At 40.1% G+C, this 15792-nt stretch overlaps 1 protein-coding gene across 2 annotated transcripts in view; it reads right to left on the bottom strand.

Moving 5' to 3' along the window:
* Positions 1 to 12884: 12884 nt before the first annotated feature.
* SHISA9 (shisa family member 9) overlaps positions 12885 to 15792 on the bottom strand; it is a 430944-nt gene continuing 428036 nt past the window's right edge. For both annotated transcript variants that reach the window (XM_027839708.1, XM_027839709.1), the window contains one exon: positions 12885 to 13440. In XM_027839708.1, coding sequence (XP_027695509.1) covers positions 13058 to 13440 — 383 coding nt within the window. In that variant the 3' untranslated portion in view covers positions 12885 to 13057. The remainder of the gene's footprint in view (positions 13441 to 15792) is intronic.

Genomic DNA, 15792 nt, shown 5'->3' with positions numbered 1-15792 from the left:
CAAAGAAAATTTATAGAAAGAAATTAATAGACTTCCCATTGGGAAATCTCAATAAAAGGGGATCCCAGAGAAGACCTTGGGTGCCTTTCCAAACTCAGTTCTTGCTTTTTCTCTCAGCTAACGTCACCCAGAATCCTATGGATGGTACAACCTCTAAGCCCCATGATGTGACCTCATCAGCTCTTGAGAGGCTGCCTTGTTCTTGTTTTGTGGATTGGCAGAGGACTATCTATATCAGTTCCTGAAAACCAGCTCCCCTAATGAAATGTCTGCTCCCATTAATGTGAAATAATATCCACCTTTTAGTGTAGAGGTGAACAATGTTGCTAGGCAAAGGATGGGAATGATGATTCAAAGCACACACACACAAAAAGCCAGGCCTCCACCCTGGGGACAAATGTGTAAGGCACTTTGCTGGAAGAAATGGATTCCTCTAGGTTAGCTACTATTTATCAGAATTAGCACTGAGAAGTCCCAAGTTATGGTATCTTCCCAAATAACCATTTTTCATGGAGATCAATATATCCACAGTCAAAAATCCCCTCAGATTATTAAAAGCTTACCCTTCCCAGTTTTGTAGGGTGAATTATTGATTTCACCCATTGTTTGATTGCAAAAAAATACAGCAGCAAAGTGCAAGCTATGGTTGTTTTCTCTGTTGCCAAAATCAAAATAGCTAATGGAAAGGAAGGCTTGTTTGTAGAATTTAAGAATCATAGCACATGCAAGTTGGAAGGGACCTCAAAGATCATGTAATGAAATTCTCTCGTTTTACAGATGAGGAAACTGAGACACAGAGAAGGTAAGTGATTTACGCACAAAACAGTGAGTAGCAGATCTTCTAATTACAAATCTAATATTCTTTTCACTACATTAAGTGAATTGACTCCCCAATCACATAGGCAAAATTGATTAATCAGTTAATCAATCAACAAACATCTGTTAAACATTTACTTTGTGTCAGGTACTGAACTAGGTACTGGGGATCCAAAGACAAAAATGAAATCATTTCTTCCTAAAGGGGTCTATGGCACAAACAAAGTTTAAGAAATCCTGTTCTAGTGACAAGGAGGAAGTCAAGAAATGGAGCCAGTATCAAAGCTACATCAATCAACTGCTATCCAGCTAGATTTCAACAAATGGTGATTAAACCTTCTAATAGACATGTCTCTGGCTACTATGAAGCATTCATCTTATTCTCTAGTCTGGTTCCAAGGAGGGAGGGTGCAGAAGTGGGATGACTTTGAGTTATTCTGACTTATGAAATAATAAGGGGGCCCTGAAAGCACAGTGGTATGTTCTTATTAGTAAAGCACAGGCCCACACAATAGGTAGAGATGCCTGCATGGCTTTTCTATTAGGGCTTTGGAACCCTGGATCTGAAACTGTCTACTGAACCTGCAACTTATACATAGCACCTGACTCTCAGAACAGCAGGACCATTGTTCAATTGCCTTTTACAAGTCAGCAGAGGAATTTGAGAAAATAGAAATGACCATAAAAACAAGCATCTTCACCTCATAAATCATCTGTTTAAATTCTGCATATTTTATGCTTCCCAGGGGGAATGAACAAAAAAGTGTTTTTGTTTTTCACAAAAACAAAGAACACCATTATACATACGTATATGCATATATATGAAAAGCACTATAAAAATCTGAATCTGACTGAAACCTTTGGATTAGCCCAGAAGGAAAATTGAAGGGAATAAGACAAAATTATTTCCAACAACCATGACATTTCTTGATGTGAAATGCTTTATTTAAACTCAGCTGCATCTCCAAGTCTAGAAATTAGAATCTGACAAGGGAAAGAATGAGGCTCCAAGTCTTAGAATTTATTTGCTATTCTTTCACAGAGATTTTTCCCCATCTCTGCCTACACCATGGCATGGAAAGCAAACTTGCAGAGGGGGGTGGGCAGTCACAGAATCTTAGTGCTTCAGAGTTGGAAGGGACCTAGTCAAACCCATACCTTAAAAAGAAACCCCCTCACCAAAATACATAGCAAGGGTCATCTAGTCTTTTTGTTAAGACTTTAGTCAGCAGGAAACCATTGCAAGGCAACTCATTTCACTTTTGGATACCTTTTACTACTAAATTTTTCCTGACATCAAGCCCAAATTTGCTGCTTTTCAACTTCTCCCCATTTCTCCCTATTCTGCCTTCTGGGGCAAAATAGAGCAAGAGTAATTCCCCTTTCTCAAGACAAGCTTTCAAAATTTAAAGGTGAAGGTAGCAGTCATGGTCCCTTGAGTCTTCTCTAGGTTGAGCAGTCCTACTTCCATTCAGTCAGTCAACAAACATTTATTGAGCATCTACTACATCCCAGTCACTGTGCTAAGTGATGGGGATGTAAAGAAAGACAAAAGGCAGTCTCCGCTCCCAAGGAACTCAGATTCTAATGGCTGGGGGTGGGGAGGGGGGAAAGACATACAAACAGCTATGGACAAACAAGATACATACAGGATAAATTGGAGATAATCAGCAGAGGGAAGGCATTAGAATCAATTGATCCTCATATGGTATGAACTCTGGGCTGGACACGATCGTTATTTCCTTCCTCAGCTTACCAATGTCCTTCCTAAATTGTGTAACCACAACTTAACACAGTATTCCACATGTGATCTGACTAGGGCAGACTACAATAAATGAATATTTCCCTATTTTTGGAAGCTATGTATATCTCCATTAATATAGTCCCAGATCACAATCATCTTTTGCCTGTCTTACCAAACTGTCGATTCCTATTGTATTTTTAGTCCACTAACACCTTAACCTCCCAATTTTTTTTGACAAACTGTGTAACTCTCACACACCATGTGTCTAGATTGATGCCTAGAATTCATCCCCCCCCAAAAAAATGGGAAACCAGGGGGAAAAGAGAGTGAGGCTTTTATGAAAGTTTGTGAAATGTTTCCCCTTCCCTTCACCTAAGAAAATTCAAAAAGGACTGAGGAATAATTTAGCCAGACCTGCATCATTGATAACTCATCAATAAACAAATGGAAGTAAATAAAGTACACACTAAATTGAATTTCTCCATAGCAGGAATCCATTAAGAAGTATTGCTTTTTACACCAGAAGGGTTATAATATTGATGGGTCAGCTAATTGAACCAGATTATCCCTTGGTCTAAGCTATTCATTCCCTGTAATAGTAAGTGCTCTTTCAGAAGCTAAACAAAACTTCCAGACTTTTGGGGGTGGGGGAGGGAAGGATGTACTGCCTACAAACAAGAGCTGACTAAATGTAGTCAGCTTCCAATTATCCACACTAACAGAAAAGCTTTTCTAGCATGGGTAGTACAAAATACTAGAAAATGTATTAAAAATTATATTTGATGTAGAAGTGAATTAGGTGTTGCTATTTTCTTTCTAGCAACAGATTTGCCCTCTCTACTATACTTATGTTAGGTTTACTTTCTCTGGTATTAGCTAAATTGCCAAAAAGGAGACAGGGCTGTTGGTTCAGTAGGAATAAGCAAGTTGAGAAAGAAACACTCACCACATGTAATACAAAGAGTATATAACGCAGATTCTGACAATCCAGATTTAAAAGCACTACCCTCAGGATGTTAATGACATCTCCCAAAATGTTTACCTCACTATGAGGGAGTGGGAGACTCACCATGCCAATCTTTATCCCAATAGATCGATCAATAAACATTTATTAAGAGTCTACTATGTGCCAGGCACAGGAGATTCAAAGAAAGGCAAATGGACCATCCCTGACCTCAAGAAGCTCCCAATCTAATAGGGGAAAGAGCACACAAACAACTATGTACAAATTATATACAGGATAAAAAGGAAACAATCAACAAAGGGAAAGGATTAAGAGGGATTGGGAAAAGCTTCCTGTAGCGGATGGGATTTTATCTGTGAATTAAAGGAAGCTAGGGAAGCCAGGAGGTAGATATGAGGAAAGAAAGCATTCCATGAATGAGAGAGAGCCAATGAAACTGCCCAGAGTGTCTAGTTCAAGGAACAGACAGCAAAGAGGCAGATGTCAATGTATCAAAGAGTATATGGGGTGAAAAGAGAGACAAGAAGTCTAGAAAAGTGAGATGATTGTGAAGGGCTTTGAATACCAAACAGAAGATTTCATATTTAATCCTGGAGATAGGGAGCCATTGGAGTTTATTGAATAGGGGAGTGACTTGGTCAGACTTATGCTTTAGGAAAATCACTTTAGCAGCTGAGTGGAGGACCTTATGCCTTATGTTGCCCTATGCTTGGACCCTACTTTCAGCCTTTAATTCTGGTAAGAGTAATTAAATAGTCAAGACTATTCCTGCAAAGAATCAATTACCATATGTGTCTACTGACCATCTTTGCAACCTCTCAGACAAAAACACCATACCCCTGTCCATCACTCCCCTAAATATGTTGTTTTCCTCTATTGAAACATATACTCCTTAAGGGCAGGAACTGTCTTAATTTGTGTTGATGTATGTCTGACTCTTAAAATGTTGCTTAGCACATAGTAAGCACTTAATAACTGCTTTTCCATTCCTTCCTTTTTTCATTCATATTCTAAGTACATGTAATAGCTGTTCTGTACATCCAAGGCCCCTTTCTCTGGCTTCTATAAGCCTGAGTTCCTAGAACCTGATATCAGAATGCACTCCTTCACATAGGGATACACCAGATCCTTGCTGTAGCACATACTCCAAATGAGTCTGTAAATAAAACTGCTACTGATATGGAGATGCTCTTAGAAATAGATCCAGAGTGCAACTCACAAGAGTCATTTGCTTGTTTCTGCTTTTTACCAGGGACCTCCTAGATATTAGACTATTCATCTCAACTCTACTGTACTTGGTTAATAAAAATGGTCCCTTCCTTTGAGTTTCTTTGGCCAACCAAATAAATTTGATCAACACCATAATACATGAATATATATGTATAAATAATATCAAAATATATGTGTGTAGTATAAATATGTATATAAATATATATATATATACACATACATACTTACACATGTCTACATGTGTACATAATAAATAAAGAAGACAAATCCCAAACCCATGTATCCTAACACCTACATAGTAGTGGTAATAGTAGTGGTAGTAATAATATTAGTAGTGGTAGTAGTGGTGGTGGTATTAGTAGTATTAGCAGTAGTTGTCTTAGGAGTAATAGTGAAATAGTAGTAGCAGTAGTAATAGTAGAAGGATTAGTAGTAGTATCAATATCAGTAGTAATAATAGTTGTAGTAGCAGTAGTAGTAGTAGCAATAGTAGTAGCAGTAATATTAGCATAATTAGTAGTAATCATTGTATTGGTAGTAGTGTAGTAGAAGTAGTAATAGTAGCAATAATAGCAGAAGAAGTAGTAATATCAGTAGTAGTAGGCAGCATTCTTATTATCCCCATTTTAAAGATGAGAAAATCAAGGCTGAGAGAAGTTAGGTGACTTGTCTAGAGTCACAGAGCCAGTAAACATCAGAAGCAGGATTGAACTCAGGTCTTCCTGACTCCAAACTCAGCCTTACCTATTATGGCCCACTAAAGGCCATGCCTAGAAATATAGAACTTACTTGACTGACTGAGGAAAGCACATATAAAAATGTTTCTCAGGTAATCAGAGTTGCAGGCAAGGAGAATTGGGCCTGAGTCATCCAAGGATATAAAACAGATGGATAACCTGGGTCATGCAAGGATATATGTGGCCTAGCTCCTTTCTAGCTGGACCTCAGTCTTGGCTCTGGGATTTGGTGGCCTCTGGGAAGTCAACAGTGCAACTTTAGTGGGCTGTGAATTTCTCGGGAGTGTGGAACACCTTCTATGCTACACATTTCATAAGGACATGTTTGAGGTACAGGGACTTGATATGAAACCATTAGCTAAGGTCCAGATCCTGAAATCTAGACACCAGAGTCAAGTGAGCTAGCATTCAGTCTAATGCTGGTTCAGTTGCTGCCTTTCTGAGTGGTCCCATGCCTGCTTCTCTAGGAACAATCCAGTGATTAAGTATATTTCTCCTGCCAGGGTTAAGTGAACAGATTTAAGGTTAAGAAAGTCATATTCAGACTTGGCAGTGTCTAACCATCTGTGCCCTTGGACAAAGAAATTAGATTGACCTCACGACAGGGTTGGAGGGAGTCCATATTTAATGGACATACAGAAAATGTTGATTCATTAGAACCAGACTGTTAGACTTGGGCAAAGGGCAAAGATGCCAGATGTTGGAAGTGAAGGAAAGCTGTGGATTTTGCCAACTACATTTAGGGCTGACAAATCCAAGCTTTGAAAAAAATCAAAAAGGGTTCATAAGACAACATGCCAATAAGAGTAATACTCTTGGTGTGACATTCCTGCAATTCCTTTCCACCACCACCATTGCTACCTCCGTCCTCTTACACACTCACACACACACACACACACACACACACACACACACATGCACACAATACCACAGAATCCCAGGACCAGAAGTACAATTAGGAGGCCACCTTGTTCAACCCATACCCAAGGAAGAATCTTCTCTATAACATGTCTGACAAGTGATCATGTAACCTTTGCTTAAGGACCTCAAGTAAGGGGAGACCCACTAACTACTCAGTCCATTTGCTATATGTGGTTCTAGGATAATCTAGCTCCTACATCCATGGCTTTGTACAGGCTTTCCCCCCTGCTACTATTGCTATTATATCATGGGGGATCAATCTATCAAGATACGCTAGGAACTGGCACCTGGACTAGGTCTTGAAGGAAACTAAGGATTCTAGGAGACAAAGATGAGGAGGCAGTGCATCACAGTTCCAGTCCCTATCCTTATAGCTTCCTCCTAAAATCTGGCTTTTCTGACCAACTATCTGGCAAATAATAGCTGGTCGTCAAAAATAACTCAATCCATATGTTAGGAGTCAATGGTAGCAACCTGCTGACCAAGAATCAGAATTTTAGGGTGGAAAAAAATCATCTTGTTCAAACTCTGCATTTTAGACATAAGCAAAATGAGACCCTCAGAAGAAATTTATCCAACATCATATGGCTAACTAGTGAGTATTTGAATAAAGATTAGAAACCATGCTTCCAGACTCCTAGTCCTATGGTTCTTACTATCATACCACCCTACCCTATTATTCAGGCAACGAGAGAAAAAAAGTGTTGGGATGGGGGTGGAGAAAGATGCAATGTTCCTCTGGATGAACATGTGCAGATAGCATGGTTTTCCAAGCCATAAGCATAGTAAAACAGTTGGGTTGGGTTACTCAAGAGTCTACTGGTTTTGAACCATTGACTAGGCTCAGTCCTTGCTTTGTCTTGGAAATCTATTTTCCTTAGGCTGCATGCTACACCAGCCTCTGTTCTGTGATCCAAACATTCAATTCCTTTAATAGCCCCCAACACTTTTGTTGAAGCATCTCTACTAGCCCTAACATCTCTGTTGGCTACCTACTGAACTCTGTGGTTCAATGAAATGGTTCAATAAAAAAAAAAAAACAAAAACAGGATTTGGAGTTAGAAGTAACTGGGTTGGAACTCTAACTCTCCCTCTCAATACTTGGATGGCCCTGTTCAAGTCATACAATCTCCCTGAAACTTAGTTTGCTCATAAAAAATGAAGGGGCTGGACTAGATGGCCTCTTGAGAATTGCCCCTTCCGGTTCTAAGTCTATGATTCTATGGTCCAAGAGGCCCCCTGAGACATGTGTCTCTGAATAACACCATATTCATAAAATCATGTACCCTAAATGCTGCTTAAGCACTGAGATCCTTATATCTATAATTTGACTCAAGAAGAGCATAATGCTTTTGTGATGAAAAAGTTCACGTAGATTGGTGAAGTGTCTAAGCACCAGAGAGGGGATAATAGTTTACCTCTTTCCTTCCTTACTTAGATTTGTATATATTAATAGGGTCTTCTTAGAGAGCAGAAACTTGATTTCTACAAGGCCTCAGGCTTCCCTCCATCTCTGGCCTCCATTTGTATTTGAGAGTCTTATAAGCCTATGACGACTATCTCTCAGTTAGAAGCAAAAATTTTTCAGTGGACCATTTTTTTAAGAATATATGGCAAATGTATATTGGCAAACATCACTGAAACTAGCTGATATTAGGCCCTGAGCCCAAGAAAAATGAACAACTTTCATAGGATGTGCTGAATTCGGGTCACATTTGGTATAATTTTACACAACTTACCTACAGTCCTGTGTAGTAATCATTGATCTTCAAAAGATTCATTTATTTCCTCTGGATTTTGTATGTATCTCCTAAGGCACTAAAACAAACTTAGATCTCTGAGAAGACTTAAGAATGAAGGTTCAGGCAGACAGGTGGTGCAGTTCACATAGTGCTGATAGAGGAGTCAGGAAGACCTAAATTCAAATCCTATCTCAGGTAACTTATTAGCTGTGTGACCCTGGGCAAATGTCTTAATCTCTGTCAGTCTCAGTTTCCTCATTTTTAAAAATTGGAATAATAACAGCACTCATCTCATTGAGTTGTGAGAATCAACTAGAAAAATTTTATGTATGTAATGTGCTTTGTAAACCTTAAAATACTACATACATATTATTATTATTATCATTAAATTACTTATCAAAGATATGAGGGACTACAGAGATGTTGTCAGATATGGTGACTGTGTTGGTTGCTTTTACTTAGCTGTTTTCCCTTGTTGTCAGGGTTCAATGATAACATATATGTGTGTTTCTGTGCGCATGCATGTGTGTTGGGGGGATTTATCTGAAAATAATTGGTGCAAAAAGCAAAGACATTAATAAAATTATCTTTATGAAAATAAGAGTTCAAACCAAAAAAAGTCTCCTCCTTGATGTACTAGCTAAGAACTAGAAACAAAGTAGATGCCCATTGATTATGGAATGACTAAATAAATTGTGGGTACATGGCTATAACAGGCTATTACTGTGCTGTAAGAAATTGTGACCATAAAGAATAAGGAGAATTATGGGAAAATTTACATGAGCTTATTCAATGAACCAAGAAAAATATATACAATGACTACAAAATAAATGGGAAACAAACAAAAAATCCGAAACTGAATACTGTGAGATTATAATGTCCAAGCCTGACCCCAAAGAAAAAATAAGAGAATTCACTTCCCTCCCTTAATTGCAGAGGTAGCGAATATGAATGCAGAACACTACATGTAATGTCACATACAATTGATGTGCTGGCTAGTTTTGCTTAAAACTTTTTCTTTTCTCTCTTTTTTTTTATTCTTTTGTAATAAGGGATGATTGTCTAGGGCTGAGGGTGGGGTTGGGGGCAGGGATAAAATGGGAAATGATGATGAGGTAAAAATGAAACATACCAAAAATATGTTTAAAGACTTTTGCTTAATTTTCAATTAAGTAGAAAATTCAGGTAACCACAACCCTCTCATTTGCAAAGTATTCTGGCTAATAGGACTTTGATTGCACCTGCCAAATGATGTTTCTCTCTCTCCAATTTGTATTGTTTTTTCTGAAGTTAAACGAAGAATTGTGAGGTAGGGGAAGACACAGGTGGGACAGAAGCATCACATATAATTCAGTTTTATTGCCAGGTAAGAAATTATTATTAATATAGTGAATACATATGTTTACAAAGAAACATTCTTAGAAAACAAACAAACATTTTGTCTTTATTGTAGGAAGTGTTATTGGTATCATAAACTCTGCAGTTGTTAACAAGTATTCACACGGGGTTACTTACAGAACATACAGTTACTAAAATATTTGCACATAAAATATGCTCAAGTACACAAAAACCTGGATGGGGGAGAGACTTGGATGCAGTTGCCAGGTGTAGCCCAAAGTTGATGATTTTAATAGACCTTCAGTCCCCGCAGGACAAGGAGTCAGACAGCCTGTTTGGGATGGCAGTCAGGACTAAATGAAAGGCAAGTGGGATAGGCAGGGGAAACTGGCCCACCACATCAACCTTTGATTTTCTCTCCTAGCATTGCCCACCTCCCTATGCCTCCAACAGGATCTTAGTCATTCTACCTATCTGCCTTAGACCCCAAACATCCAGCCTGCCCTCCAATATAGCAGCAGGTTTACAGAGCAAGGCCTAGGGCCTCCATCTGGAGACATCTCAGCCAAGAGCCCATCCTTGGAGAAGCTCTAGTTATTAGCCTAGCTCCAGGAAGGGAAGGCATGGTCAGAGCTGGCCTTAGGCAAAGAGGCCAGTCTGTTGACTCTCCATCCCATATCTCCAGTAACTCATTTGATGCCAATGCTGCCCACATGTCATTGAAAGTTGTTCTCCAGCTCCTAAGGTTCAGATCTCTCGACAAGAGTGAGACTGCAGATTCAGAGGACTCAGGTCTCCACTTACATTCTTACAACTCCTCAGAAGGAAATTGACAGTCAGGGAGTAGGACAATGTGGGCTGTTTGAGGCAACCATGAACAATAGCCCTTTAGGCTAAAAGTCAGGAAAGGGAATTCAAGGATGAGAAATTTTTGGAGAGAGAAAGGTGAGTTAGGAGACAGAAGCTGGTGGAGAAAGAGGCAAGGTTGAATTGAGAGAAAGGGAGGGTTTGGGGTCAGAAGGAGCTGTTTGGGGAAAGAATAGGTTGTGTTGGATAATAGAAGGAATAAGCTGAATGGAGAAGAGAGGGAGGAATTTGAGGGAGAGACTAAGGTCAAATAAGAGGACTGTAATCATAGGATGTTAGAACTGACCTTAGAGATCATCTAGTCTAATTCCCTCATTTTTGCAGATGAGGAAACAGGCCTGGGTAGCTGAAGAGATTTGCCCAAGGCCACACAAGTAACATGGGACAGACTCAGGACTAGATCCTTGGTCTCCTGACACCCCATACAGTGTTCTTTCCACTACACTATGAGGGAGCAATGAAAGAGAATGAGGGAAAGAAGAGAAATTTTGGAATTGGGAGTAGGAAAATCTGAAGAGAAACTGAAGACATGAGCTGGTACCAGGAAGAGGTTCAGCAGGCTTCCCTTTGTATCCAGGAGATGTCGAGACACTATGATGCTGTTCTTTTTGGGTCCAAACATTTGGTGGAAACTAGGCAAGATACCCAAGCAGTACTGAATCCCTTGGTGGCTGCTTCATTACCAGCTAAAATGGGGGTGGGAAACCTGGGATAGAGTTAGTCATTTGGTAAATTTGAAAGACTTAAAGAACTCTGATGAATGCAGTGACCAATCAAGACTCGAGAACCTATAATAAAGCATGCTACACACCTCCTGGCAGAGAGGTGATGGACTCAGGGTGCAGAATAAGACGTCCATTTTTTTTTTTACAAGGTCAATGTGGAATTTATTTTGCTTGACTATGCACATTTCCTACAAACGTTTTTATTTTCTTTTTCCTTTTTAATGGGGATGGTTGGGAAGAAGAAAAAAAATGCTTTTTAATTGGGAAAATAATTTTTAAGTTAAGTGATTTGGGTTGGAAACCACCTCTCCTCAATTTTTCCTTTTTTCTTTTGCTCTCTCTCTCTCTCTGTCTGTCTCTCTCTCTGTCTCTCTCTCAAAACAGGGCCAAGCAAAACAATACAAGAGATCCATGTGTCTTCTAACATATCATTGGTCTACGGAGGTGTTAGGCTTGAAAGCCAATTCTGATGAACAAGTTTGGGAATTCTCACTGAGGAAAGTGTGGCCCAGAAGAGCTCTGGGAAGAGAATGAGTAAAAGCACATAGGGCTTGAGGGCTGTTGGGTGGGAAACATGGAGAGGCTGTCTTCTTACCTACATACCCCTAGCATTGCAGCCACTTGGTGGATTGGGGAAAGGGGACAGTGACAGGGAGGGGGAAAGGATGGAACAGGACTTGTTAACAAAAGGAGGTATGAAAACAACTTCTACTACTTGAGTAAAACAGAAGGAAATAAGCCTAAAGGAACACAAGTTGCTCTTGGAAAACAAGACTGTCATTGAACACCAGTAACACATTGAAGGCACCACCCACGCTTAAGTCATTTTCAGTCCAAAGCAGTTGGAGTTCAGCAGCACGCTTAAGGTGAAGGGAAGTCAGAAACAGACAATTAAGTGAGACTCAATTCTGTTCTTGGGAGAAGATAGCCTTTTCAAAGATGGGGGGCACAAACCCACGGTGGAGTGGCAGCTCCTTCCCTTTGCCACCTCCTTCAAACCTGTCCTTTTATTGAATGGTTTGCTATTTATTTATTTGTTTTTAAGTGTCAATGTCTTTCTTATTTTGGAGATTGTGAAAGGAAAAGGTGGATGTTTTTCTTTGTAGTTTTCTATAGAGATTTAAAAAAAAAAAAAAGGTTGAGTACTCTCTAAACCACTGTCATTCCCCCCCCCACCCAGCAGTTCACCCTTTTACTTGGGTTGCAACAGTTTTTATGGATAGCACAGGAAATAGTCTCTTTTTCTTTTCCTTTTCATTAGCAATTGGTGGGTTCAGGGTCTCTTTATTTTTTGCTTCCAACAGTGATGATATGAAAGTATAGTAAGCGTGAGGGCTGGGGCTGAGTTCCTTTGCCCTGGGCTTGTCACAGGTACGTGTGTCCTGATCATCAGTTATTAGGATTGACCAACAACTCAGATCTTTGATATAAAATTCCTGGCCAAAACAATGCATGTTTATCTACTTTTTCCTCTGCCTCGCGTGACAGTGCTCTTGTGCATTCTCTCTCTCTCTCTCTCTCTCTCTCTCTCTCTCTCTCTTGCTCTCACAAGCAGGATCAGATAGCTTGTAGCAAATGGTTTACATAGATGGAAAGTCTGGATTGTGCTACTTCTCATCAAGAATTCCAATTTCAAGTTAAAAAAAGAAGAAAAAAAATGTCACACGGGTTGGGCTTGTGAGTTCACCACTGCCTAGGTTGTGAAATCCACATGGAGTTTCTCAATTTCTCTTTCGATGTATTGCTAAATGCCCCTGTCTTGGTTTTCCTCAGCTGCTCATTGACTGCATGCCAGTTGTAACCCAGGAGAAGTGAGTTTCCAAGTCATTGGTTAGTGGGTTGTCAGTTTTGATTGTAAATGTTGTGTGAGAGGGTGCGTGGCGGAAGGTGGGAGGGGAGTGGTTCTTTAGATTTTGCTTTTTTGCCTCTCTCAGTTGAGTGTGCTCTCCAGGATGCTCCCTGCAATGCCAATCTCAGACAGTCACCTCCGTTTTGCTGTTGGTGATGAAGTATGGCTGTTGGGGCATGAAGTGCTGGCTCCTCGTTGCCAGGGGCTCACTGGAGGTCGGCTCTGCTGTACCAAGTTTTCCCTTGTTGCCATAGGCCTGACGCCGGAGGGATGGTTCGTTGGGGTCCCAGGTCTTGAAGTTGGTGGTAGAGTTGTAGGCCAAGGGGTGTGTGTGGAGTTTGTTGACCCGGGACTTCTGTCCATTCTGCTTGGCAGGGCCATGCTCAGGACTAAAAGCCCTTGGTGGATCCTCCTCCACCCGCACGGGATGAAGTGGTAGGCTCCCCTTGGCTGCCAGTTCAGCCAGGTGTCGTCGTTTGGAGTAGAAGTCATCGTTGACCTTGTCAGCTGCATAGGCCAGACAGATGAGCCAGGAAACGGAGGGGTAGAGGGGAGGAGAGAAAAAGAGAAAAAAGAAAAGAAGTAGTTAGTGAAACTGGTAGAGAAACCAACCTGCAACACAGAAATTAAGAAGTAATTCAAGACAAGACGCACATTAGAAAACCAACCAGAGCTTGGGAATGAGGTTATGGTTCTTTCTCAAACACAGCAACAGTCCTAATAGGACAGGCCTGGAGTTGTTATTCAGGGAGAGTATTGATTTGGGTGCTGCAGCAAGAATGCAGAATGAACCGTCTAGTCTTGCTAAATGAATCTCCATAGTTTGGCCCTAGTACTAGACACCTGAGGCATAATGGGAGTTGAATGTAATTTACTCACCTCAACCTAAATATTAAGCAGGCATGAACAATCGGCAGCTACACCCAGCCAGCACAGCAAGAGTCTATCAGATTAGATAGATCATTTTAAATGTCTTTGCTTTCCCTGCACCAAGGCAGCTCCTAAAGGCCCATCTCATATTTGGGTTAGGGTGAGTAAATTACTTTCAACTCCCATAATGCCCCTGGAAGCTAGCACTAGGGATAGTAGATTAAATTCCTAAAATTTCATTTAGCAAGACCAGAGGGATCTGGATGGAACTGAAGACCCTTTGGCATCCTAAAGTTTCACCCAAATTACTGCTTGGTTAAAGAATTACACCTTACATTTGAGTCAAAAACAGCCTAGCATCTTATAACTGTGACTATGTTTGATAAAGGGCCATGGAGACATTATCATAAGTATCTCTATTTTACAAATGAAGAAACTAAAACTCAGAAAGAAGTGACTGAACCATAGTAACACAAGTGATTTGTGGCAAAGTCGGTACTAGAACCCAGATCTATTGATTTCTTACATAATGACATATAAAAAGGTGATAAAGCAATATTTGGGGATTGTACTTGATAGAAGGCCATAGAACAACAACTCAAGAATGCAGTAAAGTCCTAGGACAAGGATGTTTTTCTGCCTAGGTGACAGGGAAGTAAGTTGGGTTGGTTTACAGTCACAGTCAACCAGTCAACAAACCAGGCACCATGTTTGGAGATATATAGAAAGGTATAAGCCAGACCCAATTCATAGGGAGCTTAAATTCTAATAGGTGAGAAAACATGTAGGTTGGGTTTACTTATAGTCAGTCAATCAGTCAAAAGGTCAGGCACTCTGCTTAGAGGTATACAAAGGCATAAACTGGTCCCCCCCCAAAATAAATTTATATCCTAATGGGGGAGAAAACATGTAACTAGGATATAGATATATATATATATATATATATACATATATGATGTATACACATACATATATGGATAGATAGATAGTCCATATAGTCTCATATCGTCCATATGGTCCAGTCCAGATGGATAGAGATAGATATATCTCCATAGAGATAGATACCTATCTATCTATCTATCTATCTATCTATCTGTCTATCTATAGAATATGTAAAGGTGGAAGGGGAAGCCATTAGTAGATAGAGGGACTGGGAGAGGCCCATTTTAGAAGGTGAGATTTAACTGTCTTGAAGGAGTCCAAAGAAACTAAGAGGTATGGGTATGGGATCTAAGCATTCCAGGAATGGGGTACAGTAAACTTTAGTGACAGGCAGGTCCACTCCAAGAGGTAGAGTAAGAGGTCCAAGAAACTCTTGGATCCCTCCCCACCAACTTGGTTTCTCAACAGCTATCCTAGAAACACACATATATTTTTCACTATATATGATGTGAATATATATCCCATATATACATATATTTGTATATAATCTCAATGGATCTTGATAATAACTACATGAGGGAAGCACCACAGGTATCATTATGCCCATTTTACAGATTAGAACACAAGCTCAGAGAATTTTAATTACCTCATGGTTACCTATACAGTAAGTGTCAGTAGCAGACTTTGAAACCAGATCTCTCCTGATTTGAATCTCAATGCTTTTTCCACTACACTCTGCCCATGCTGGAAAGTATACTCTAGTGCTTAAGCTCCTATCATGGTGAGACTGTGACAGTGATTCTGTAATATCCCACCAACTTGATTTTCAAAAGAGCAGACTATGGAAAGATTTGAAGCAGAAATATGAGTGGAACCAACATTCTCTTCCAACTCTGCTCCAGGGTTTTATCCCAGATGACTGTCTCTCCCTTACACTTGATGCACCCCTTTCTGAGAAGGGCAACCCATAAACCAGCTTTTCTCCTCTCAGCCAAACCTGTCTGCCTCCTCTCCTTAGCCATAGCACCAGAGTGCTACTTGCCATGACCTGGAATAAATCTGTGTGTGTGTGTGTGTGTGTGTGTGTGTGTGTGTGTGTGTGTGTGT

The sequence above is a fragment of the Vombatus ursinus genome, unplaced genomic scaffold (assembly GCF_900497805.2).
Source record: "Vombatus ursinus unplaced genomic scaffold, bare-nosed wombat genome assembly UNPS02014832.1, whole genome shotgun sequence".
Lineage (NCBI taxonomy): Eukaryota > Metazoa > Chordata > Mammalia > Diprotodontia > Vombatidae > Vombatus > Vombatus ursinus.
The sequence above is the reverse complement of the archived record's forward strand: the minus strand, read 5'-3'. Positions and strand labels throughout refer to the sequence as shown.